General features: G+C 44.9%; 1 protein-coding gene across 1 annotated transcript in view; it reads left to right on the top strand.

The window, feature by feature from the left end:
* The window catches only part of FRAS1 (Fraser extracellular matrix complex subunit 1), a 308,843-nt gene that overhangs the window by 224,322 nt on the left and 57,499 nt on the right, over window positions 1-27,022 (top strand). The window contains exons 48-58 of the mRNA XM_062198919.1: window positions 278-418; window positions 2,427-2,654; window positions 4,339-4,452; window positions 6,423-6,573; window positions 7,641-7,800; window positions 9,654-9,822; window positions 12,330-12,576; window positions 13,819-14,163; window positions 16,976-17,136; window positions 17,555-17,702; window positions 24,793-24,998. Coding sequence (XP_062054903.1) covers window positions 278-418; window positions 2,427-2,654; window positions 4,339-4,452; window positions 6,423-6,573; window positions 7,641-7,800; window positions 9,654-9,822; window positions 12,330-12,576; window positions 13,819-14,163; window positions 16,976-17,136; window positions 17,555-17,702; window positions 24,793-24,998 — 2,070 coding nt within the window. The remainder of the gene's footprint in view (window positions 1-277; window positions 419-2,426; window positions 2,655-4,338; window positions 4,453-6,422; window positions 6,574-7,640; window positions 7,801-9,653; window positions 9,823-12,329; window positions 12,577-13,818; window positions 14,164-16,975; window positions 17,137-17,554; window positions 17,703-24,792; window positions 24,999-27,022) is intronic.

Here is a 27,022-nt window from a genome sequence, read left to right as displayed (position 1 = left end):
GCGCAGCCCTGGAGCCCATCATTGATGGGCACCGATTCTTCGCTGTCTTGAGTGAATGCAGTGGGCGGGGCAGCTGGAGATCGGAGAGCTGCGTTTCCTTGTGTTCAGCAGACGGATGGGCTCAGCCTCTGACTGCCCCCTGCGCTCTTGCCCAAGAGTGCGCACTTTTGGGTGTCTGGTTAATCCGTCCTGCCAAGAATGGAGAGCGCACCTAACTTCGGGGCGGTGGGCGGGTGCTGGGGACAGGTGTGCCACCTGCACGTTTCTGCCATCCTAGGTGACGCAGACATTCCACATCACCCTCCACCCCGTGGATGACTCGCTGCCGGTTGTGCAGAACTCGGGGATGCGAGTGCAGGAGGGGGTGAGGAAGACGATCACAGAGTTTGAGCTCCAGGCGGTGGATGCGGACACCGAGGTACGAGCGCCCCCTGGGCTCCCTGGCTGAGTGAGGGGCCGAGCTGGCGGCAGCTGCTGCTTTGTGCGTGCGCGGCCTGCCCATCCATAGCACGGAGTGGCAAGGGTAGTTGCAAGCTCCAAGGGGGATGAAAAAACGAAGAAACCATGGCTTTCTGCAGAAGAGGAACTAATTATTTTTGAGAATGAATTGCTTTTAACCCCTTTCCAAAATCCTAGATATGCACATATTCACCCTCTCCCTAAGTACAATGACCCTTTACCATGCTGATTTTTTTATTACGTTTCATAGAAAATCAGGTAGATGGGGGTCGGTGCTGTGGCTCACTAGGCTAATCCTCCGCCTGCAGAGCCGGAATCCCATATGGGTGCCGGGTTCTAGTCCTGGTTGGGGCACCGGATTCTGTCCCGGTTGCTCCTCTTCCAGTCCAGCTCTCTGCTGTGGCCCGGGAGAGAAGTGGAGGATGGCCCAAGTGCTTGGGCCCTGCACCTGCATGGGAGACCAGGAGGAAGCACCTGGCTCCTGGCTTCAGATCGGCACAGCGCACTAGCAGTAGCGGCCATTTGGGGAGTGACCCAACAGAAGGAAGACCTTTCTCTCTGTCTCTCTCTCTCTCATTGTCTATAACTCTACCTGTCCAAAATAAAATAAATTAGGTAGATGACATTGTATGCAATGTGTTTATTCCCTATTCGACTGAACATGACCCATCTGTATCTGTACACTTTTTCTCCATCTCACCTCCTTTATTCAGACCTCACTGATGACAACCAATCATTACAATTTCAGCATCTTCAAAGACAATGCTATATGTGGTAAAATAGGGCTCTTATTCTCATGGTGCTGCCAGATTAAAGCACCTGACGTTCCAACGTGACTTGCGTACTGAGTAGTGTGTAGTATGTGAGTCCCAACATACTAACTGATTAGTTCCGTGTGCCTGCCTCAGTGCCCAGCACTCACTCATTTGTCAATTCTTTTATCACATATCTGTTGCCTACTAGGTCCTATGCTTTGCTCCATATGCCAAAGACAGAGCTATGAACAAAGCAAATGAAGTTCCAGGTTTACAGAGCTTATAACATTTGGCTGGGGGAAAAGATAATAAAGGAAGGGAGAAGAAATCAGATCAGATTTGTGATGAAGAAAACTAAAGGAAGGGAAAGGAAATTGAACTTGGTGGGTGTTCTGTTCTACACAAAGTAGACGGTTGAAGGCCTCCCCCAGGAGGTATCCTTGAGCAGAGATACCGGCAAGTAAAAGAGCAAGCTCTGTACTTACTGGGAGAATTCACTCTCCAGGTGGTAGAACCAGCAGTGCAGGCACTGTGGTCAAGTATGCTTGGCCCCCGGGAATAACGGCAACAAAAGTTGTAAGAGGCCAAGAGGCTGGAACCCAACGTGCAAGCAGGTGAGAGTGAGGCCAGAGGGGGATTGGTCATAGCAGACCTTTGTGGTACAGGTCAGACCTTTGCATTTTAGTCTAAGTTCATGGAAAACCACCAGGCTTCATCCCTTTTTTTCTTTTTCCTTCTACAGGTCATTTTTAGCAGAAATTGAAAATGAGAAAAAATTAGCCTCTGTTCACATGCATGTGAGATTCGTATATAAGAGTCTGGGGAAAATGGAAAGGAAATGAGTAGTTTGGAAAGGTCTATTTCCCGTCACCCAGGTTCTCCCCTATGTGTGACCTGAAGATAGCAAAGTTAAATGTTTTAATCTTAAAACCGAGAGTACCCAACTGTAAGAGAGCTTTAGAAAGCTCACCAAAAAATGCACATTTTGCACGGCTCTCAAAACTTTCTCATAGTAACATGAAGGTACCTTTTAATTCCACTTTCCACAAACTTTCTGAAGTCCCTCTTGCAAGTCTAAGCCACGAGAAAATGCCAACCTTATTTTAGAAATATCTTTAGGTTCTGTAACCCTTGACGAGCTGTTGCCATCAGCTCCCCATCCGGCTCGTGTGGTGAACCTCCCTTCCCTTCGTGCCTTTTGCCCCCGGACAGGCAGAGTCTGTGCTGTTCACTGTCGTGCAGCCCCCACGCCACGGCAGCATCGAGCGGACCTCCAGGGGGCAGCACTCCCACCTGGCCTCCACCTTCACCATGGAAGACATCTACCAGAAGCGCGTGAGCTACAGCCATGATGGGAGCAACTCCCTCCGAGACTGGTTCAGCTTCACTGTTTCTGATGGCACAAACCCATTCTTTATCGTCGAGGAAGGAGGGAGAGAGGTAAGGGGCCACGACAGTGGAGGCGGCGACCGAGCAATGCGTGGGAGAGGCCAGGCGGAGATGTGCACAGGGCAGCACTCTGTGGAGTCTTCTGTCACTTATTCGTGATGGGCCTTGGACCAATCACCTCCCTAAGTCTTGCTTTTTCATCTGTAAAATGGGCACAGCTGTAAGTATCAGCTTCAAATGGATTAAAGATCAAAGGAGACAATCCACAGAGTGCTTCACCCCGTTGACAAAGAGTTGAACCTCAACAAAAGACAATAGCACGATAGCTGTTTTCACTGCTACTGCTAGTTCTCCTTTTCTTTTTTCTTTCTTTCTTTTCTTTTCTTTATTGTCTGCCCACCTTTTCCACCTGGAGTTTTTCTCTCATCTGGTTTTTCAATAATATCCTGTGCTTCTAAATTGTGTTTCTCTTTTAGCACTAAATCCCCTTAGTCTAGCCAGAGACTGTCAGTCTTAAAGCAACAACAGTGGTCAAGAGTGTGGCTCTTGCGGCCAAAAGGTGCTCATTGAAGTTCTACCTCTGTCACAAGTAAAGTGTCACTATAGGTCAGGTCTCCTTTCCAAGCCTCTGCTGTCCTGCCCAGCTGTGGCTGCCTGGGCGGAGCAGGTTCAGGGGGCAGCTTACCCACCTTCTAGCTCCTCTTTTCCCACTTGGATGACGAATGGTGATTTTCTTGACAAAGGCCCTGCTGTGCGCTTTGGGCACAGCCTGTGAGCAGGTCACTCTCAGCTGGCCAGCCCCTCCATGCCAGCTTCCGGGATTTTTTCTGCCGTGTCAGCAAAATATGTGTGTGTGTGTGTGTGTGTCCGCACCCTCTGGCAGGCCACCACATCTGTTTTATTTCTGCCAGACTATAGCTGCTCCCCAGTTAGCTTGATTTTCAGAGGAGAGAAAACGATTTCAGCATGTATCAGTAAGATGGCAGCCACTTTCCCAAACAAAAGGTCCCAGCAGGTCCCCGTAGGGACTGTATCGTTTAGAAAATGAAAATTATTTAGAAGGTAGGTCATGGGAGAGTGAACAGCCACCATCTTCCTGCCCTATGGCCCAGCTTGTTTTACCTACCTACTCAGTAACAGCTAGGAGATGGCTCAGACTCCGTGTGTGTGTGTGTGAGAGAGAGAGAGAGAGACAGAGGGAGGGAGGGAGGGAGGGAGAAAGGGGTGGGGATATGAATGGGATTATAAACGTATTGTCCCTTATCCCCACATAGCCATCCCTCAATGTAAACAACAGTAAGAACTAACATAGGAAAAAGAAACAACAGCTGGCACCCCTCCCCCACCTGGAGACTCTGACATTAATATTTTCATGATGATCTTCAGCAGACTCTCATGAAAATTTTAGCAAGGATTACTGGCAGGAAAATCTTCTGTGTGCTGTTTCATCTCTGGGCAGTACTGACCTCAACTAAAGACGGCATAGATGCGGGCAGACCCACTTCTGTAGCAGCTGAGAGCCCAGCGGGAGTGTCTGGCTTCTCTCCCACATTTGTCACTCAGAATTCTCCCTGAGGCCTCTGCCCCAAGGTGATGAGGCATAGGAACTGGCACAACAGCCCCTTCTTCCCCTCTGCAGGGTCAACAGACTGCAGAGCTTCCGGTCTGTAGGTCCTGGCCCGACCTCCTTAGGGTGTCTGGGATTGATGAGCTTTCTCTCTGGGCCTCCCCACAGATCCGGACGGCGGCACCTCAGCAGTTCCGAGTAGACATCCTGCCAGTAGATGATGGCACCCCTAGAATTGTCACCAACCTGGGCCTCCAGTGGCTGGAGTATATGGATGGCAAGGTAAGGCTGGACGCATCTGCCACACTGACCCTACCCAGCTTGGGCCACTGCAAGGAACAGAACTCTAGTTCCATTCTAGTTCAGCACCTCCCTGTGTCAACTGATTTTCCCAAGATGAGTGAGCCCTGTGACTTTGCTTAGGATTGTTTATTAGTTAAGATTGTCTAGATCGGGGAGGGTAGTGTATGAAGATACTTGGAAAAGTTCACAGAAAATGCGATTAAATGGTATGTTTATTTTGATGCAAAACACTTTTGAAATCTATGCGTAGGACAGGTCTTCAAAACACTCATGGAAAATACATATCATGAAAAAGCTATACATTTATTTTGTATCAAAACAAGCTTACCTTTTAATTCCATTTTCCATGAGCAATTTGAAGTACCTTGTATAGTTTAAGATGCTGTTGCAAAAAAAAAAAAAAAAATGTGTAGTATTTCAGGCAAGTTGGAAGGTCTTTTTCCCCCCATATATATAAGGTCAAGGGAAATGAGTAGTTTAGGGCTCTACATAGCCATTTAGAGATGCAAATGCCTTCAGTGGGTTTTTGCTATTGACCACATAGCTGGATGTCTTCAGAAATATATCATTATTCCAGACCAGAGGGAGGGGAAAGCAGAGACGTAAAAGACAAGCAACTTCCTTTCAATCAACGATAGAGAAATCACTTGTGCTCATATTCTGTTGGCCAGTAGTTGGTCATGTGGTCTCAGATGTTGCATGGGAGTCTGGGAAATAATTCTGTAGCTGGTCAGGCTGCACTCAGCTGGAGTCAGCTGTAACCTTGTGAACTAGAATGGCAGGATGGACTTCAGGAAGCATCTAGCATCTTCCCTAGGCAGAAAAGAAGTGTGCATTTTTGTAGGTGAGTGTCTTTAGAGGATTTCTACTTTAGAAATTTCCTTCTCCTCCTAATTCCCCACTTGGTCATTTTAAGGCATAGGCCTTAATTTTCACCTGGCAGCATGCCAGACACCAAAGCCACATCCCCACCTGAACACACACACACAGGTCTTGAGTTGAGTTGAAAGCTGATTTCTCACTTTGGTGGGTGGTATTCCCTCTTGGACACCTGGCATCTTTGTGGAACTGATTAGTTGATTGTATGTGTCGCTGTCACACCATAGGTTCCCACTGAACTGGTTGGGGTTCTTAAAATATGTGAAACAAAACTGGAGCAAATTCCTCTCATAACTTACTTGATTTTCTCCTCCTACCTACTACCTATTCAGAATGATCCCATTCTTTCCTCAGCAGTCTCCAACTGGGCTTCTCCCATTCCTCCCCTTGTTCAGTAACTTTTATTTAAGTAATCAGTGACTCTATTTTTCAGAATTCAAAGGTTGATTATCTGTCCTTATCTTACCAGCCCCACTGCTGACCACTCCCTTCCTTTTCTCAAACCTCTGCTCCTCCCAGTTACTTGTTGAATGAATGAGTGAGTGAATTAAAGCTTAGCCAGCATATTTGGGCAGTACTGGGGTAAGAAATATTTATCTTACTCCATTTCAAGCATTGAAATGACCTGATTTCAAGTATTGCAGGTGACTCCTGGAAGGTAAAAGTGGCCATCATCTCTGTATGAGCTCATTTTTCCAAAGCTGCAACCTTCTTTCAAGGCCAAACTCAAAGCCCACTGTCTCAAATCCCTCTTTCCTCAACACCAAGTAGAACTAATCTTTCTCTGTCTCTCTCCCAAAAAGTCCATAGTGCCCTCTTTATATCTCCATGATAGCTCTCACCACATTGACCTTACTCATGAACCTTTCTTTCCGAATAAGATGTGAGTACTCCAAAGGCACAGGCTGGGCTACTGTCCATCCTCACAACCTGTCCAATCCTGACAGAATTTCCCGTGCAGCAGCTGCACTCGGTAAATCATAGTTGAGCTGAATTCAATCTGAGTCAGAGGGCCTGGTTCCTGCGTTATTCCCACTCCAGGAATTAAATGTAATGGGTTTCTATTCCAGGCAACCAACTTGATCACCAAGAAGGAACTGCTGACCATGGACCCAGACACAGAGGACCCGCAGCTTGTCTATGAGATAACCATGGGCCCCAGGCATGGCTACGTGGAGAACAAGCTGCAGCCTGGCCGAGCTACCACGACGTTTACCCAGGGTGGGGACCTGAGGAACTCAGATATGGGAGACATCTCTCCCAGTGTCATTCTGCAGTCTCCCTGATCTTTCTCATGGCCAACTCCAGCTACTTACTCCTAAGTAACCTATTTGCAAATAAATAGATCTTGCAGTGTCTGATCATCTAACTTATGAATTTTAGTCCTCCTGATATTTTTTTTCCCTGTTACTCTAAACTATGGCAGGAAAAACTCATTTTACCATGCCTCCTAATTTTAGATTTGGGCCAGGTTTTCTAGAAAAGATATACAATACTGCTTGGTTTTCTTTAAAGACAAATAGACCAAAAAAAAAAAAAATCGTATGAAAGGTCTGTGATCCTATATGGCTTATTTTTTGTGCCTTATGGGTTATACATTTTTTTTTTTTATCTTTGAGCCAAGAATTTAAAATCAGCCTGCAGAGATTGCTCAACAGACCTGTTCCTGTTGTGAATACCAGCAAGCAGGCCCTTTGTATTTTAGTTGCCTATAACCTTGTCATGCTCTTCTAGACTTCTGCTCATGGGCCTGCCTGGGAGCAGTCCTCTTAACACTGCATCTCACAGGTCATGATCCCTGTTCTCCCTTCCTACATTCAGTCGGGTGTTCTCTCCTGGCGCCTTGTTGTCTCTGCCTTGGATGTGTGTTTTAATCCAACCCAAGCTTTTCTTATTAGCACATACCTTCCCAAGAACCTTCTTTAGAAGGAATTAGGGCCGGATATGAGGCTGCACATAGGGCTCAAAGCCTTCCTTGTGTCAACTCTTGGAGTGCACTTGCTCATTCCGCAGCTATTTACTGAAGTGCTTTTGGTCAAGGCCCTGGGATTCTCATTTTACAACTGCATGAGTGCTTTCTGTACATAAAGACAGGTCTTTTGTTACACTGAGCAGCAGGATTTCATTTTAAAATCTGCCAGAAATTTTTCCTTTTAGGATTCTACTTCTTAGTATTGTGAAAAGTTCTGTCTGTAACCCATTACCAGAATAAGTTGGCTGTGTTGGTCTGGGAGTCTTGTGGTTGCCTTGACTGGATTAATTCACAATCGGTCTTTTTCTTCTCACAGAGGATGTGAACTTGGGGTTGATTCGTTACGTGTTGCAGGAAGAGAAGATCCATGAGATGATGGACAGTTTCCAGTTCCTGGTGAAAGACAGTAAACCCAACGTGGTCAGCGACAATGTCTTCCATATCCAGTGGTCCCTCATCAGCTTTAAATATACCAGGTACTGATGTTAGGGTGTGTTTATCTCTGAGAAATGAATCAGGCGAGCAGAGGGAATCAGGATAAAGCACCTTAGGGGTGAGTTCTAGTCATCTGCTGCTGCTGCTAATGGTGGTGATAGTGATGCCATGGTAACAATAATAAAAATAGTAATCGCACCAAATATTAAATACTACATGTATCAGCCACAGTACCAGGTACTTAACATCATCATCTTATTTAATACTCATAATTTTAGATGAACTCTATTCTTATCCTCACAGCAGCAAAGCAATAACGACAGAAAGAAGCTAAGCAAATGCCCATAGTCACACAGTGAGGAAGCAGTAAGACCGGGAGTTGAGCCCAGTGGTCTTAACCATTGTACTTTACTGCCTCTCGTACAAGGATTTCTGCATCTGTGTTCCAGCTTTAAATGATATTTAATGGTTCGGCCTTGTGGCATAGTGGGTAAAGCTGCCAATTGAAATGTCCACATCACATGTGGGTGCCAGTTCTTGTTCCAGCTGCTCCACTTCCAACTCAGCTCCCTGCTAATGCTCCTAGGAGGGCAGCAGAAGACGGCCAAGTGCTTGGGCCCCTGAACCCACATGGAACACCCAGAGGAAGCTTATGGCTCCTGGGTCAGTCTGGCCCACCCCTGACCATTGTGGCCATTTAGGAAGTGAACCAGCAGATGAAAGATTGATCTCTCCTCCTCTCTCCTACCCCCCCACTCTCCCTCCCTCTCTCTCTCTCTCTCTGTAACCCTGCCTTTCATATAAATAAATAATTTTTAGATATATATATGTGTGTCTGTATATATATATATATGCATATATATATAAAATAAGGATAACTGATGGAAAAAATAAAAAATAGGCATTCAATTTTTCTGGGGGTACTAATTCTTTAAATCTACATTTTGGGGACTCATTTTTAAGAAGTGAACTTTATGACAGTTCAGATGACAGTTGGAAATAAGTGGAAAGACAGACTCAACTTCCTGTGTTATATATGTAGAGACTATTCCACTTTTCCGTACATTTGGAGAATTAGAGGGTAATTAGAATCTTTTGTGTATGTAATGTTGCTCTTATTTACCTCTTGACTATTTCTATTTCAAAATTAAATTCAAAACTGTTCTCTTTTTCTGGATAATTCTCTAACATCTAATGGACTAAATAGTAAGATAGTTGACATGAGGCACTTTGCCAACAGCCTTCCCAGTGTCCATCCTCAGTAATGGAAAACAAGCCCAGTGCATGCCCCACTTGCTGTGGCTTTTCCAGACCCACATAATTATTTCAAATGGTTGGCCTCCAATTTTGAAAAGCAATATGACTTTTCAGCAGTAAGCTAAATGAATCCTATCTTTCCCTCATTGCCATAAAGCTCCATTTGTCTAAACACCTTTGTTAGCGACGTCATCTCTAATTTTCTTACCTCTGGCAATGCCCTGTCTTCCCTTCCTGGGGATCTGTCCCAGCCCATTCCCACCTGAGCTGAGTCATTAATTGCCTTTTAGCAGGTTTCTTCCCTAAGAACCCCCTGACCTGCTCTGACTACCACCCCAGGGGGTGATTGTTTGTAGTTTCTTATGTTGTGCAATCTGAAGTTCATGGCTCCTGTGTGCCATCCGTCTTCTGAATGATTCTCTATTTGCTTTCACAATGAGGCAGGTGATACTCTACATTCACTTGGTGCTCTGATTGCTCCAGGTGAACACATTCCCTCAATTTACAACCTGACTTCTTAACAGAACCAGACTACTTCTTCTCTGAACTAACTGACATCAGTAACCATGCAGAAGAGACAGGAGTCGAACAGGTGATGGGGCAGGTTTTCAGAGACTGCCTCTTTGTGTGCTTCCAGCTACAACGTCAGTGAGAAGGCGGGGTCTGTGAGTGTTACCGTGCAGAGGACTGGGAACCTGAACCAGTATGCCATCATCCTGTGTCGTACTGAGCAAGGCACTGCGAAATCCAGCTCCAGGGTTGGCTCCCAGCCTGGACAGCAGGACTACGTGGAGTATGCTGGCCAGGTAGGGGCAGACGGACCTCTGATTCCTGGAAGGCCAGGCAAGCTGTGGCAAGGGCTGTGGTATGGTTGCAGGCCATGGTGGCACCTTCCCACTTCATTCTACTCTACTCCCTTCCCACCTGCATCCTTCCTTAGGTAATTTTCCTACATCTTCTCCCCATGGTGCTTTATTCTTTCAGTCTGTTTAATCCCACTGATACTTTAAATTGCCAAAGCTTACACTGTCACCTAGCTTCTCGGTCTTTGCATTTTGCTTCGTGACAAAAACAAGACTCCAAGGCATCCTATTCTACACTGAGCCATTGGTATCCTAAACCTTCCTTTCCCTTCACCTTCCTTACCTATAGGGAGGGAGGAAACGATGCAGACCAGTTGGGTTGCTCTTGGAATAGGCCTGGTGAGACATGAGGGGAAGTTGGGTTTCAATTACTATGTGAAGTTTGAGAGCACTGGATGGAGTCAATTAATGATCAAGCATTAATTGGACTTAGCAAGGGATCAGATAGTGGGCCAGAAAGGAGAGCTGCATGGAGATGCTTCTTGCTAGGAGGAAACACATGGGAAGATCCTATTTGGCAAGCTTTGGTGCTTGTGATTGCCTTGGACATGTTGAGTGCTAGTTGCCTTAGGAACCAGTTGACCACTCTGTAGATGGATAAGGAGGCCAGTAAAGAATCTATGGTAGAGAGAGAAATCTGCAAGTCATCTATATGGGTGTTTCAGAAAGTTCATGATTATCTTTGAATTCCATCTTTCTCATAAGCATTTTGAAATCCCCTTATATGTACCATTGGCAATTAGTGGCAGGTTGGTAATGAGAAAAAGTAAAAGTAAAAGAGAAAGAACTTGAATAGTCAAGACCCTTAGAGCAAGGGCCCTGTGTCTGTCTCCTTTTATGTAGGGCACAGTGTCTGGCACTTTCTAGGTATTTAGTCAATGTTTTTTCAAAGCGATTTTATTATCCTTCTGACAATGCCACTCTCTGTCAAGTGGAGGAGTTTCTGCCCCTTAATTGAGGCATTTCAGCTGGAGAAACCCAAGGCCTCTAGCATCCAATTTATTTGAGGAATTAGAAAGAACAGGCCCCATATGGGTGATAGTTCTAGTCCTGACTCCTCTTCCGATCCAGCTCTCTGCTATGGCCTGGGAAAACAATAGAAATTGGCCCAAGTCCTTGGGCCCCTGCACCCACACGGGAGACCCAGAAGAAGCTCCTGGCTCCTGATCAGCCCAGCTCTGGCTGTTGTGGCCATTTGGGGAGTGACCCAGTGGATGCAGAACCTTTCTCTCTCTCTCTCTCTCTCTCTCACTGTCTGTAACTCTGCCTCTCAAATAAATAAAATCTTAAAAAAAAAAAAAGTTAAGAAGTAAGAAAGAAGAGACAAGCCAAAAAAAACTTAGTAAAATAAAACCAAATCTGCTCTGCATCTTCCAAGAAAAACTAAAAGCCATCAGTGGATTCTCGATATTATTCCTTTTGTTGGGGGTATTTTGAAATATGGAGCTTAGTAAAGCTTAATTGGATTAGTTGTTTGGGTTTGCGCTAATAATAATGCTTTGCAGATGTGTGTGATCTTTGGCGGTTTATGATTATTTTTTCATGTGTTTCTACTGTCTCAGCTTCTACAAAGCATAGTCCATGTCCTGCTCTCTAGATTTTGGTTTCACTGGAAGGTTTTCATCTTTTCGGTTTTTTTTTTTTTTTTTTTTTTTTTAGACAAAACCAGAATAAATTCCTGTAAATTCACAGTTGTGTAAATATAAAATAATTTCCCTGTTTTGTAACAGGCTAAGTTCATTCACATAGTTTTAGCGCATTTTAATGGCAAAAGATTTAGTCAGATAAAAGGTTAAAATTAGCCTGGATTGTTTATAATGTAACTTTCTGTGAATTCAAACCTCACTAAGTACAATGAGATTCTATATCAATTTTAATTATATATGCAATATGATAATGGTTACAATGCTATCTCGTGCTTGTTCAGTGCTTTAAAATGCACTTAGCACTAGTGGGCATATTATTGTTATTGTGTTGGTGAAGAATCCGATGTTAGTGAAGTTTTATAACCTAACCTAGCTTGGAAGAAACAGAACCAGGACCCGAGGCCAGAACATTATACTCTGAGGCCAGAGATCTTTCCTGTTAAATTTGCCACAGAAAGACGGGAAACTGAGCAGTCAAATGATGACTGTTGCTGTCCTAAGACAGCTAAGAAAACAAGAGAGAAATAGCTGCCATGTTTTCCTTCTGTCACCACATGGTGGGCGATGCCTTTGTGTTCCATGTCCCTATCCAATGAATCAACCCCAGTGCATGGGAGAAGAGTGGGAAGAGACGACTACATGCTTCAGGTGATAGCATGGGAGGTTGGCGGGCTCGAAGAATGTGCTGTGTGGGTCAGTGGTCTGCCCACTGGACTTGCATGACTTTTTCTTATGGCATTCTGGGGCATCAGACCCGGGGAAGCTGAGGCACAGCTTAACTTCTTGTTGTTCCCTTTGCGACAGGTGCAGTTTGACGAACGAGAGGACACCAAGTCCTGCACCATTGTCATCAACGATGATGACGTGTTTGAGAATGTTGAGAGTTTCACTGTGGAGCTCAGCATGCCAGCGTACGCCCTCTTAGGGGAGTTCACCCAGGCGAAGGTCATTATCGATGACACTGAGGACGAACCCACATTAGAGTTTGATAAGAAGACCTACCGGGTCAACGAGAGTGCTGGTTTTCTGTTTGCACCTATTGAAAGAAAAGGTCTGTTGGGGCCAGAGGTGATGAGGAGCTATAATAAGAGCTAACGTGTCTTGAGTCCCTTTTGTGTGCCAGGTATACTCGTGTCGCATATTAAATTGTGTGTAAGTACTTTATACGTATTCATTCATTCAACCCCAAAACAACCCGAATAGTGCTTCTGTTGCACAGTGAGTCCTCGCAGAAGGCCTCTCTTTTTAGTCCAAGTTGTTAGAGCTCCCATTTATTCTTAAATTAGACTAGAAGACTGGTTATATTTAGCCCTACAAATTATTCATGAACTGAGTATTCTTAATCAATCACCCAATCCATAAAATATTTAGTAACCTTGGTCAAGGAGGGAAGTTATAGTTTGTTAAGAACCAGCTTCCCATCTTAGTTCTCAGAGGACAGAAAACGTGCTTAAAGATTCCCCTTCGTGAGTGTCATAGATGGAGCTCAAACATGAAATAAAATGCGTGCAAGAAATAAAGAGCAATTCTTCTGGGGCTGAAAATCAAAATGAAGATCTATGGATTTATGATGTGCAATATTGAGACTTTAAAATGGGTAGAAATTAAATCTCCATTCAAAGCCACATGACTATAAATGATAATGTCAGGATTTTTTATTGATTCTGCTGACTGAATATCCATGTAACAAATATTGTGGATAGCACAAACCCTTGGTAATGCCTCTTGGAAAACAAGCAAGCCTCATTGATTGCTCTGAGCCCCCAAGTCAGGCTCAGAGCAGACTGGCAACTGAGAGAAGTGGCAGAACTCTTAAATAAAGTCATTGGTACAGAAAGGCAGGCTGTATTTTGTTTTGTCTTTCTTTCTGGTAAACAAGCTTGCTTCTCCCTGGGAATTAAAGTGCAGAAGTTTATTCACAAAGGCAAGGAACTGTACTCAAAACACTACCTTCAGGACACAATTACGATGATACTCAAAGTACCAAATGTGTCTCCTCTCTCTCCATGCACTGTGGTCTTGGATGGCGGGCAATGAGTCTTGTGAGTTAACAGAGCACAAACAGCACAGACTAGGAAATCCACGGTAAGCTATTTGGTGAAGTAGCTGGTGTTTATTAAACCCACCAGAGGCTTCAAAGAAACTGCAACTCAGAAAGGTTTCCCATCAGAGCTTGAAGAGAAACAGGGATGGCATGTGTCTGAGGGCACCAAGCTCAGTGCGTTACCAGGGATCTCAGGATTTGAAGGGTGCTCTCTCCAACGCTCTGATCTTGTTGTCATCTGTATTTCAGGAGATTCGAGCAGCATCGTGTCTGCAGTTTGCTACACGGTGCCTAAATCGGCTCTGGGAAGCAGCCTCCACGCTTTAGAATCGGGCTCTGATTTTAAATCCAGAGGGAGGACTGCTGAGAGTCGGGTGATATTTGGGCCTGGTGTGACCATGTCCACCTGTGACGTCATGCTCATCGACGACAGCGAGTATGAAGAGGAAGAGGAATTTGAGATTGCCCTGGCCGATGCTTCCGACAATGCCCGCATCGGAAGGGTGGCGACTGCCAAGGTGCTCATCAGCGGTCCCAATGATGCCTCCACGGTCTCCCTGGGCAACACAGCCTTCACTGTCAGTGAGGATGCAGGTAATGGACAGCATCTCTGGGCTTCCGGATTGCTTCCGTGGACAACTGAGACTCTGAGAAGGTCATTGCTCAGTGTCACCATTGTTGGTCTGAGGCATTATGTAACACTGGACATCAAGACCAAGAATGGAACGTAGTGAGGAATAGGGAGTTCCTTCCACTTTCCCAGTCTGGTTATTGAGGGCATGGAAGGAGCTGACTTAGAGCTCCACAGGCTGACTTCTGTGGCCCGGTGGGAGTTCCTGGTGCTAAGCATTTGACTTGTGAAAGGGAGAGGGGTTTGATTAACTGAGGACACAGGTGCATCACGGAGTGTCCTGCTGGCTGCTGAGACCATACACGGCAGAGGCTCAGCTCGGGGCACAGTGGCAGTCTCGTTCATGTGACATCCCTAAGCAGTCGGTGGGCAGGCATCTTCTCCCTGGTGGACTGGCTCCTTCCCTCTTGTGTCTGCCTAGGCATCTCCAAGACCTCCATTTGTTGCTGAGAGATATACCCCAGGGCAGCAGCTGTGCTGAGCATCTGCTGATCTGAGCCAGACCAAGGCCTTTCCCTCTATGGAGGGATTCTCACAGATACTGGGACTAATATTTTCGAGCATGAACTGAATGCCTTGCACCATTCTGGGTGTGTTCCATGTATCCTCACTTGATCTTCCATGGAAGACACAATCTCCCAGAGAAGAGCAAGCAGAGACCTAGAGGAGTTAAGGAAATCAAAGACTCAACAACCACTAGAATGGCCGAGCTGGATTAGAACCCTGATCTTTCTACTGAACTGTACACCTCTCCCATCCACCAACTGCTCAGCCCCAACTCCAGCTCATCTCACAGCTTATTAGCTTGAAAGACATGGTGATGGGGTTTAACGTGTACACTTTTCTCTGACTTTGATAGTGAAAACAAATATCTTTAGGACATGACAAAGCAGGATGTCACACTGAACCAAAAGATGATATTTGTTCCTTAAATGAGCAGTAAGAGGTGGGAGTTTGGTATCACAGTTCAGCACCCACATCCCATATCACAGCACCTAGGATTGAGTTCTAGCTCTGATCCAATGCCTTGGAGGTATCGGGTGATGGGTCAACTAATCGGGTCCCTGCCACCCTCATGAAAGACCTGGATAGAGTTCCTGGCTTCTTACTTTGGCCTGGCCAACCCTCAGCTCTTCTTGGCATTTGTAGGGTAAACTGGCAAATGGGAGATCTCTTTCTTTTTCTCTATGTCATGGTCTCCCTCTCCCTCTGCCTCTGCCTCTACCTCTGCCCCTCTACCTTTTTTTTTTTAAAAGATTTATTTATTCATCTGAAAGTCAGAGTTACACACAGGGAGAAGGAGAGGCAGAGAGAGAGAGGTCTTCCATCCGCTAGTTCACTCCCCAATTGGCCACGATGGCCAGAGCTACACGGATCTGAAGCCAGGGGCCAGGAGCTTCTTCCCAGTCTCCCACATGAGCGCAGGGGCCCGAGGACTTGGGCCATCTTCCACTGCTTTCCCAGGCCATAGCAGAGAGCTGGATTGGAAATGGGGCAGTCAGGACTCGAAACGGCACCCAAATGGTATGCCGGCACTGCAGGCGGCAGCTTTACTCGCTATGCCAAGGCCAGCCCCAGTCTCCGCCTTTTGAATAGATCAAATTAAAAAGCTTTAAGGGAATGCCACTGTGGTATAGTAGGTAAAACTGCCACCTGTGGTGCCAACATCCCATATGTGTGCTGATTCAAGTCCCTGCTGCCCCACTTCCTATCCAGCTCTCTGCTGATGCACCTGGAAAAGCAGCAGAAGATGGCCCGAGTGCTTGAGTCCCTGCATCCCCATGGGGGATGAGAGACCTGGCTCCTGGCTTTGGAATGGCCCAGTTCCAGCCATTGCAGCCATCTGGGGAGTGAACTAGTGGATGAAGATCTCTCTGTCTCTCCTTCTCTCCCTAACTCTGCCATTCAAACAAATAATCTTTAAAAATTTTTAATCTAAAAATATGCAGTAGCATTTATGGTTTCAGTAATGATGTGGGTGCCACTTGGAGAACATAGGAAACATTAACTCAATTAAGATTTGAACAGGGGCCGGCACCACAGCTCACTTGGCTAATCTTCCGCCCACGGCGCCGGCACCCCAGGTTTTTGTCCCAGTTTGGGTGCCAGATTCTGTCCTGGTTGCTCCTCTTCCAGTCCAGCTCTCTGCTGTGGCCTGGGAAGGCAGTGATGGCCCAAGTGTTGGGCCCTGCAATCGCATGGGAGACCAGGAGGAAGCACCTGGCTCCTGGCTTCAGATCGGCGCAGCGCCAGCCATAGTGGCCATTTGGGGGGTGAACCAATGGAAGGAAGACCTTTCTCTCTGTCTCTCTATAACTCTATCAAAAAAAAAAAAAATGTTCAGCAAGAACATCCAGCTTCAGGCCCCATAGCATCTCCCCACTGATTTCTAGCTGTGGCCTTAGTCTCTGAGCTGCTTCTCTCTAAGGAGGCTTGAGATAGTTTTCCGTGGCTCTTTCTCCTCCAAGTATAGTGTTCTGCTCCAGTGCAGAGTGTCCTTTGTAAGGCCACGAGACCACTCTCCACTCAGGGCTGTGACTTCACCACTCCCTCCCTGGCTCTCTAGGTCTGTCCTTGACCTTGGTGTCTGCTAACAACAGGGTCATGACGTCTCTCAGTCTAACTCTGCAGGTGTGTGGGGGCTTCATCGCTGGGGTTGGATGATTTAAGTTGAAGGGGACAAAGCTGTACTGTAACAGGCAGAATGTTGTTCTGAAAACCTCTGAGTTTCTGTGGCAAGGTTGACCATGAAAGTCTCTATTAATCACAATTCAGGCACAGTAAAGATTCCGGTTATCCGCCATGGAACCGACCTCTCCACTTTTACGTCTGTCTGGTGCGCCACGCGACCCTCGGACCCAGCTTCTGCCACTCCAGGTGTCGACTACGTGCCCAGCTCTAGGAAGGTGGAGTTTGGACCTGGTGCCACTGAGCAGGTGGGTACACAGCAGTCAGAGCAGCACAGAGTGAGTCACTGGGCCAGATGGGTCTGAAACCACCCAAAATCTTCAGTGAGTTCACCAACTCCCCGGAAGACTGTGGCTTTCCCTTGGCTATCGCCAGATCATTTAAAACCATAAAGAGCCAGACAAATGAATAAACTTAGGAGGAAATCTAAGCACTCCCAGGGACTTCTAGAGTATCGTATACCCAGTGTTAGAAACCACACTAGTTTGATGTAAATACCTGGACACAAACCCTCAGTGGTGTGTAGTCAAGAGATGATCATTTTATGGATTTATAAGATACCTTGCTAGAAGAAAGGCAAGTGGCCACTTTGTCCCCGTTTCCTGAGGGCAAACGCATGCTGGGTGCTGGGTTCCTCGGTAAAGTTTGTTTTGGTTTCTCTTCTAGCATTGCACCTTGACTATCTTGGATGATACTCAGTATCCAGTCATTGAGGGACTGGAGACATTCGTGGTTTTCCTCAGCTCAGCACAAGGAGCCGAACTGACCAAACCCTTCCAGGCTGTCATTGCGATTAATGACACATTCCAAGATGGTAAGACATTCATTGGGGTGCCTGCTGGTGAGTCAAAGTATATTTGTGTTTCTTCCTTAATTTCTATGTAAATGACATCGGCACACAAATTGTCATCTGAGATACATGTGCACGCATGTGTGTGCACGCACAGCACATGCATGCACACACTATTATGTAAAAAGCAGGAGCCAACCATTCATGTCGCTGTTGCTTGCCAGAGGTGTATAAGCCTTGGGCCTTGCCCTCCAGTAGCTCAATGTCTAGGTGTGGAATCAGACCCTGGAACAGAAAAGTTAGAATATATTATGCTAAATGACCTCGAAGTGCTATAAATCCAGTCCTGCAGGAGGACAGGGAACTCAACAGGAACTGTATGGGGTGTGGGACCCTCAGGATTTCACAAAGAGGGTGATAGTGAAGCCGGGTCTTCAGCTGTGATCGTTTATCTAATGGGCGAGGCAGGAAAGTCTACTTCACATGGAGACACACACACATACAAGATAGAAACGTCTGAAAGACAGATTTAGGAAAGAGTGAAATGCTAACTCTTGCTTTGAGCATGGCAGGAGCTGAGCAGAAGAATGAAATGGGAAGACAGATTGGGGTCAAGGTGGAAGGAATTTGAAAGCAAAGGGAGCAAGAGATGCCTGTGAGCAGAGGAGTGGTGTGATTTTGGTTTTGGAAGCTGACGCTGGCAGTAGTGTAGAGGAGGTGCAGAAGTGGAAACAGGAATACGAACAAATGATCCGATACCGCTGAAGATGTCACCTTCCTAACACAGGGAGGCACAGGGGAGGGCAGTTGTTCTTGGGAAGAACTCATGCAGTGTAGAGTCATCAGAGCTTCAGAATCCTCTGTCTGGATTCCAGAGCTGAGTGGAGAAGACCAAGTCAAGCCTCCCACTTTTTTTTTTTTTTGTAACTTTATTTAAGGTATACAAATTTCATGTACTTCCTATGTACAGATTTGGGAACATAGTGATATTTCCCACTCTACCCTCTCTCCCTCCTCTGCTCTCATCCCTCCTCTTTTATTCTCTGAATTTTTAAAAGGATCTACTTTTTACTTTATACTCATAAGATTAACCCTATACTAAGTGAAGAGTTCAGCAAATAGTAGAAAGGGAAAAACACTGTTCCTCAACAGTAGAGACAAGGGCTGCATGTAATCATTGTATCTCAAAATGTCAGCCTGACTTCCATACATTTTTAGTACTCTGTTACCTCCAATCAGGGAAAACATACGGTATTTGTCTTTTTGGGACTGGCTTATTTCACTAAGTGTAATGGTTTCTAGTTGAATCCACTTTGTTGCAAATGACAGGATTTCATTTTTTTTAAAATTTATTTATTTTATTTGAAAGTCAGAGTTACAGAGAGAAGGCGAGGCAGAGAGAGAGAGAGAGAGAGAGAGAGAGAGAGAGAGGTCTTCCATCCACTGGTTCACTCCCCAGTTGGCCACAACGGCCAGAGCTGCGCCGATCTGAAGCCAAGAGCCAGGAGCTTCTTCTGGGTCTCCCACGTGGGTGCAGGGGCCCAAGGACTTGGGCCATTTTCTACTGCTTTCCCAGACCATAGCAAAGAGCTGGACAGGAAGTAGAGCAGCCAGGTCTTGAACCGGTGCCCATATGGGATGCCGGCGCTGCAGGCGGCGGCTTAATCCTCTATGCCACAGTGCTGACCTCATGGATTTCATTCTTTTTTACAACTGAGTAGTATACCATAGTGTATATATATCATAATTTCTTTATCCAGTCAATAGATGATTGATATCTGGTTGGATTCCATATCTTAGCTATCATGAATTGATCTGTAAAAAACATGAAATTTCCCACCTTCAGCCAAGAAGACCCCTCAGCAGCTGCAATGTGGCCCATAAATCCCACCATTGAGCTCCTCGAGTGACTGAGAAGGCCTTGGAGAAGGGACAGGCAGCTCCCACAGGCAGTTGTGAATGTTTCCATTCCTTCCTAGATAATTCATACCATGCCCATAATAGAAAGAACTCAAACAGCACTGTGCGTATGTTATGAATATTGCATGTTCTCCCAATCCCCCAGTTCCCCTTGCTGGAGACTGTCACTATAACCAGCGTGTGTGTGTCAGGGTGGGAGGAGGGGAGGAAGGGAAGCAGAGAGAGTCTCCTTCAGGAGAAATGCAGAGATATGCACCCAAAATGGCAGTATCGTATTTTAGGGACAGAGTGAAGTGTAACTTCCGTGAATGAAAATTCACCCCCTTACACCTGCAGTTCTTTGAGTTGCGACAGAGGCCAACAGTGACGCTGCCCCTCCTTCCCCCACTCCAAGAGCTAAGCAGCGCTAACAGCCTAGAGACTTCTTGCAAACCCCTGGGTAGTCATTCTTTCTCCAGTCCCAAGCCTTGGTGACCACTGATCTGTTTTCTGTGTCTGAAGTTTTACCCTCTCCAGAATGTCCATAATATGTTCCATTTTGAGTCCAATTTCCTTCACTTAGGAACACGCACTTGAGAGTCACCCATGTTGCATGTATGAGCAGTCCACTCCATTCATTGCTGAGTAATTTCCCATGGTGTAACTATGCTTATTTGTTTATCCATTCACCTGTTGAATGACATTTGCATAGTGTCAAAGTTTTGGCTATAGAGTGGCTATAAAGACTTGCATGTAGGTTTTTGTGCAAATATAGGTTTTGATTTCTCTCTGGTAAATACAGAGTAGGATTGCTGAGTCATGGTAAGTGGATGGTTGGTTTTGTCAAGTTTTTTTTTTTTTTTTAAGTTATTCTCGTAGGTGTATAGTACTATCTTGTAGTTTAAAACAATTTCCCTAGTAACTATTGACACTGAGTTGTTTTAATAGTTTTTGCCATCCCTATATCTTTTTTAGTGAGGTATTCATAATATTCAAATATCTTCCTTGTTTTTTATTGAGTTATTTCCCCCCTTTATTGTTGTTCTGAACAACATTTTGTGTTTTGCTAATATTTTATCCCAGGCTATTGCTTGTCTTTTGCTTCTTTTAACAATGTCTTTCAAAGAGCAATTGTTCTCCATTGTGAAGTGCTCCAACTTCAAGTAACAGTTCTTTTACAGAACATATTTTTAGTGTTGTGTCTAACAAGTATTTTCCTAAACCAAGGTTACAAAGATTTTCTTCTCTGTTTTCTTCCAAAAGTTTTATGACTGTAAGTTTTTACATTCAAGTTTGCGATTTATAAATTGTAACTTTTAAACTTTGAACAAAATTATAACAGTTATACATTTTATATTGCCATGTTACTGCAGAGTTTACAGTGATCCATTAAACATTATCTCATTGGCTCATAATCCAGTGGTTTTACTTCTGTTTTTATTTTGTAGATAGGGACACTGAGAATCAGGGGAATAAAGATATCACCCAAAGTCTATTATCTAGAGGAACCAGCATGCATCCTAAGACATTTGCATTATGCCACCTGTTTTATTTGCTGCAATAGGGGAATCTGTAAATTTTTCTTTTTCCTTAGTGAAGCAAAAAAGAAAGAAGGAAACTCACTCATTCTTTATGTTCTGGACAAGGCCTCTTATTCTTTAGCATGAAAGGATAGTTAATCTACCTGTGATGAAGCAGAAAATGAATACAAAGCAGAAGTCCTGTAATATAATCCCAGCCCAGCACTTCCTAGCTCTTTGGCCTTTGGCCAAAAGCTGAAGGTTACGGGGCCTCATCTCGCACATCTATAAGTAATGAAAATCCTTAGCTTACAAGATTGTTGAAACGATTAAATTAGGTAAGATCTGTGAGAATGCCTATTAGAGTATCTGGCACATAGTAGTTCGTATTAAATATTAATTTCTTCCTGACATATCTGCAATTTATCACACTTAGCTAGGAGACACCAGGAACACATATTTTGTTGCACTCTGATCATCACAGAGGATTCTATTTAGATTTTTCTTACCATGAGTCTATTTATTGATGGGCATTGGGAGTACAAACAGAAATGAAAATGTTAAACAAAACACTTCTCATCTTTCAGGTAAGCATCTGCAATGGGGTGCCAGTCAAGAGTGTATCCCAGAGAAGAATCCCAGCCCCTGCTTCCCTGAGGCACTGCAGCTTTCTACTTTCATTTACCCTTCCTCCCAGTAACAACTAACTTTTGAGTCCCTTCAGGATGCACATTCTAGTGTGGAAGAGCTTGTCTACTTAATCTCTGTTCTTCACACCAGACCTGCAATTTGTGAAACAGATTGAGTAATCTGTGTAAGATCACATGACGAGGGAGGGATGGGGCCAGAGTTAGAACTCAAGCCTCCTCCAAGTCCATCTTCTGTTTCCATACCTTACCCTGCTAACTTTCTGTACCGGAGCCTAGCAGGCCACTGCCCTCTGTATGGCTGGGCTTACCGGAACTCACGATCCTTAGCAAGTCCACTTCCAGCCTTCTGGAGTAAGCTTAGATCTTTTCATCTTTTTTCCACTAGGCTGGTTGTAGGACCGTAAGTCAACTCAGTAGCTCATCTCAGCCTGTTTTCCCGTTTCTCACCTTTGTCTTCTGCCATGATACCCACAATTAGACTCCAGTACGGGTGTGAGTAAGGCCAACTGGGCAGGATAAGAATGGCCCTGTTGCCCCTACAGCACTACAGCCTCATGTATGCAATGGTGTCATACCTACTCATTAGCTCGGAAGAGCCAGGGGCAGGTGTTCTAAATCTCTGGGCCAACCATTGCTCCTGAAGACGCCACTGCATTCCAGGCACGGGTGTTTACGTTAACTTTGTCAGTTATGGAGAAAGTGAGCAGGACGAGCGTGTTTATAGAACATTTTCTGTGCCTGAGCTGGTGCTCAGCATTGTGTTGGCTACAGAGTAATGAAGAGCAGAGTCCTGCAGTCTATTCTGGGATGGAGACTTACAGAAATTAAAAGATAACTATAAATGGGTCATGTATGTTAACTTTTCAGGGAGAGGTGCCAACCATCAGTGAATACGTAAGCCCCTGTGCCTTTCGCGGGTAACCTGTTTCATTTTTATGCACTTCATCAGTGTAGAAAGAGAGAGGCTGGGTGGTCAGGGGAAACTGACTCCCAGAGCCAGTACTACCCCTTCCTGAGGACTGTATTCCTTAAAGAGTTGTTGAGAGAATGCTGTTAATACAAGCTCGAATGAAAGTACTGCACGCATGGATCTGCGGCTGCACACACCTTGTAGTGGTACACCTTCTCTTCCCTCAGCCTCCCAAGGCACTGCAGCCTCCTTACACACAGGCATCGTTTCTAGGAAGCCGATTGTGGGAGGTGCCACTCTCTTCTTTTTCTCTTTTTTTCTTTTCATGCACAGAAATAGAAGGGATGGTATCTTGTTCAAGAAGAGAGGAAAGGAGTATTTTATAATGTGAGATGGCACAGAAACTAAATAGTAGCACTTTAACTTTTAGCCTCCTTCCTCCAACCCTTGGCCCTTTCCCTAGCAACCAGCATCCTTTCACTGTTCCTGCCTTTAACAGCATTTCACTGGATTCCAGACCCCAGGGCTGGGCTTAAGGCCCATGTTGTACATTTTCCTTTAGGTGTGCTTTTTTTTAGAGGTACTTCTGTCTTTTTCTTTAGTTGTTGAGGTGGATTCGTTCTGAGAGGAGGATCACGGTGTGGGCAAGAGGCACGGAGTCACCACACAGACCCCAGGAGTCGGGTGAAAGCAGGACTGAGGCGAGCAGCCTGCAGACTCATTTATTTCAGTTGGTACAGCAGCTTATATAGCCAAGGCAGCCAATCCAGTCAAGGAGCAATCACAGCCTGTTGCCAGGCAGGCTCCAGTAGTTTCCCAGGGGGTTTCTAAAGCCATTCCTGAGTAACTGACACTTGTTTGCCAGCAGCCATCTTGCACAGCCTTCTCATTCTACCACATTTAGTAATAATTGGTAACTCTTTGGCTTCATTCAGGGGATGGGATGGTTTCCATTTTTCTTGAGCCAACACGTGGGAACAGGAGTGGGCAGGAGGCAAACAGAGCTTTCAACAGACTGGCTTGCAGAGTTCTCTGGTGCTTGAACTAGTCCCTTCTGGTTCCTTTCCCTCAGGTTTGGCAGGGAACAACCAGGAGGTGGCCAAGAAATAGGTGGTTATGTTTTTGGGTCAGCTTCCTGCCATCCCAATGGCTAATTCTACCTCAGGAGACTTTGACATGACTCTTTGCATTGATTGTGAAGAAATTAATAATCAGAAGTCAACAAAATGTTAGTCTTGGGGACATGTTTTAATGTAGAACATTATAATAGAAATTATGGGAAATAAAGAAGTCTAAAAAAGGATCCTTCCTGTCTAGAAAGTAGAGCTAGGGAGGAAATACAAACCCTCATATCCTAATTCTTTGCAAAACATGAGTTGCCTTCCATGGGCAGATGCTGTACTGAGTATCCTGCATACATTATCTCATTAAAATTCTATGAGACCATGAGTTATAGAAGAAGAGGTAACACTACAGCAGCAGCCACGGACTAGGCACCCACTGGCCAAATCCAGCCTATGGTTATGTCTTGTTTGGTCCATACAATTTTGCCTTCTGTGGAATTTCTCCTTACTATTTTATTTGGTTGCTATTTTTAAATGCAAGAGAAAAATACAGGGAAAAATGCACATCTCTGACTTTGTTGGAAAATAAGCTTTGCAACAAAAGACTGGCAGCTCTGAACAGAGCCTGCTCTTTGTGCCTGGCCAGTCCCCCCGCCCCAACCCCTCTCTGTTGTTTCCCTGGATGCAAGGCCCATGTGAGTGGCCATTTGTCGTCAGACTTGCACCACTATTTGCTTTATTGTTGCCTAGGAAGAAAGTGAAGTCTTTCGAGTATCCAAATCACCATCACAATTTTTCTCACACCTGGCCCATTTCTTTACTTGCATTGCCTGCCTGCATTTGGAATGGTGACAGTACCCTGAGGCTGAGCAAAGACAGCCGCAATTGAATTAATCCATTTCATTGGAACTGCCCTCACAGTGAAGCAGTTCCCTTGTCCTGAGAGCGACAGCCATGCCTTGAAACCCATTTGCTGCCTGCAGTCTGTCAACCTGCTCCTGTAGTGGAGCCCTCTCGCGGCTACTGCATCCCTCTGTCTCCCACTAATGACGCCGCCCTCTGCTCACCCAGTGCCCAGCATGCAGTTTGCCAAGGATCTACTCCTGGTGAAGGAGAAGGAGGGCGTCCTGCACGTTCCTATTATACGGAATGGAGACCTGAGCTATGAGTCCTCTGTGAGGTGCTATACTCAGAGCCATACGGCTCAGGTCATGGAGGATTTTGAGGAGAGAAGAAATGCGGACTCTTCCCGGATCACATTTCTGAAAGGGGAGAAGGTAAGTGATTTGTGGTGGCCTCAGATGGGAATCCCGTCTTCCTGTTCCCTGTGCCTATCCATGGCACTTTAGACCACTTCTAAACATTCTCAGAATTTCCTTGCTAAATGATCTTTGTAATAATGTTATCTATTCCATTCTATCTTGTCTCCAACTTACAACCAAAGATATATGTGAGGAGTCTTCAAAAATTCATGCAAATACACATTATGAAATGAATGTGCATGGATTTCAAAAAAGTTTTGGACCAAAATAGACTTATTTTTTATTTCAATTTTTCCACAAACTTTAGGTAGTTCCCTTGTATAGATTTGTTTAGCTGGGAAGGTTAAGGTCTTGGGTAACACTTTTGGAACTTAGCAGAATCAAATGGATGAGGCCTCCTTGTAATCTATGTTAGAAATAAACACAGTCTGCTGATGTTACTGAGAGAGGAAGAGACAGTGCTCTACTACCTGGGTCCCTGACCCAGGGTGCCATACATCCTAGTACAGGACCACATAGGCAACAGTTGAGCAGATAGATTCAAGTCAATGGGGTATTCTCCTGGCAATGTACATGAAAAGTCAGGCATATGGACCTAGGAACTCCTGAGAAACTCATCACTAACTACGGTTGCATCATAAATACGATTGAACCAAAGCCTGCAACCTCTGTAAATTCTGTGTGCATCAAAAGTATATGCTGAATAAGAAACCCATCTGCGCTTCTCTGGATCCCAGTTTTGGAAGACTGACTCAATGCTATCCCCTGGTTCAAGTGCACAGTCCTCACTGGTCAGTACAAGGTCCTACTGTTATTTTTGTCTATTCATTTTGTTTTACGCTAGTTCTCCAGTCCGATTGCCTTCCCAGCCTATTGTGTTTAAAGTGTTATCTCTTGATTTATATTTGTTCCTAAAAATAATTATTTTCTATGTATGATTTTTAATTTATGAAATTATGGTAAGTTTTAATTTCTTTTACTGTTTTACTGAGCCATTTGTATATTTCTAAAGGTTTTTTATTTATTTGAAAGGCAGAGTTACAGATTGACATAGAGAGAAAGAGAAAGAGGTCTTCCATCAGCTGGTTCAATCCCCAAATGGCTGCAATGCCCAGAGCTGGGCTGATCTGAAGCCAGGAGCCATGAGCCTCTTCTGGGTCTCCCACATGGGTCCAGGGGCCCAAGCACTTGGGCCATCCTCTGCTGCATTCCCAGGCCATTAGCAGGGAGCTCCAACCAGTGCCCACATGGGATGCCAGCACTGCAAGAAGAGGCTTAACCTACTATGCCACAGTGCCAGCCCCCATATAGCCCTTTTAATATGATAGGAGAGTAGGTCCAAAAGGGTTCAACTGAAAGTATTCCTGTTGGTATTACATAATTCCAGAATAGAGGCTGCTATGTAGAATGCTGTGACCCTAATTACACTTCCTTGAAAATACAGTCCTCAGTAGAGAATAATCAGTTTGACAAACACTTGCTTTGTTGTCATCAAATAAGGATTGGGATTGCAATACTTTGCAGTTTTCAGTTTTCATACCATTTGTCCTCAGCTGTCAGAGTTTTTTAACTTTTAAAGATATCTTCAACCTGACACAAAGCCTTTCAAAGTTCCCTATAAGATTACTTAATTTTTACAGAGGAATACAAACATTACTCAGCTCTCTAGAAGTCTAATCAGTATGTTAACCACTGATCATCAGAAATATAGCTATTACAACATGTGCAAAAGTATTAAGTAGCATGGACAAAATGTAGAAAAGCACATAAATATTTCACATGCGTCTTTAGATGTTTGCCTTATTGCTCTTTGTTTTTTGGAAGTCATCACCAAGACATCAGAATTGTTAAGTGTATCTAAATACAATTCTTGCCACATAGGGAGGTGGCACTGAGACATGAACTGTCGAATTTTAAACATTCTGTTTTATGAACAAAATTGTTTGAATCATTTTGAATGTGTGTTCTTTGATGCAAAAAGAAGAAAAGCAATTTTCTAGAAAAATCAGGTGGGTTACTGACATCTTGCAGCGAGTGTT

This window comes from Lepus europaeus, chromosome 8 (assembly GCF_033115175.1).
Source record: "Lepus europaeus isolate LE1 chromosome 8, mLepTim1.pri, whole genome shotgun sequence".
NCBI classification, from domain to species: Eukaryota; Metazoa; Chordata; class Mammalia; order Lagomorpha; family Leporidae; genus Lepus; species Lepus europaeus.
This window is presented reverse-complemented; position numbering and strand designations above follow the sequence as displayed.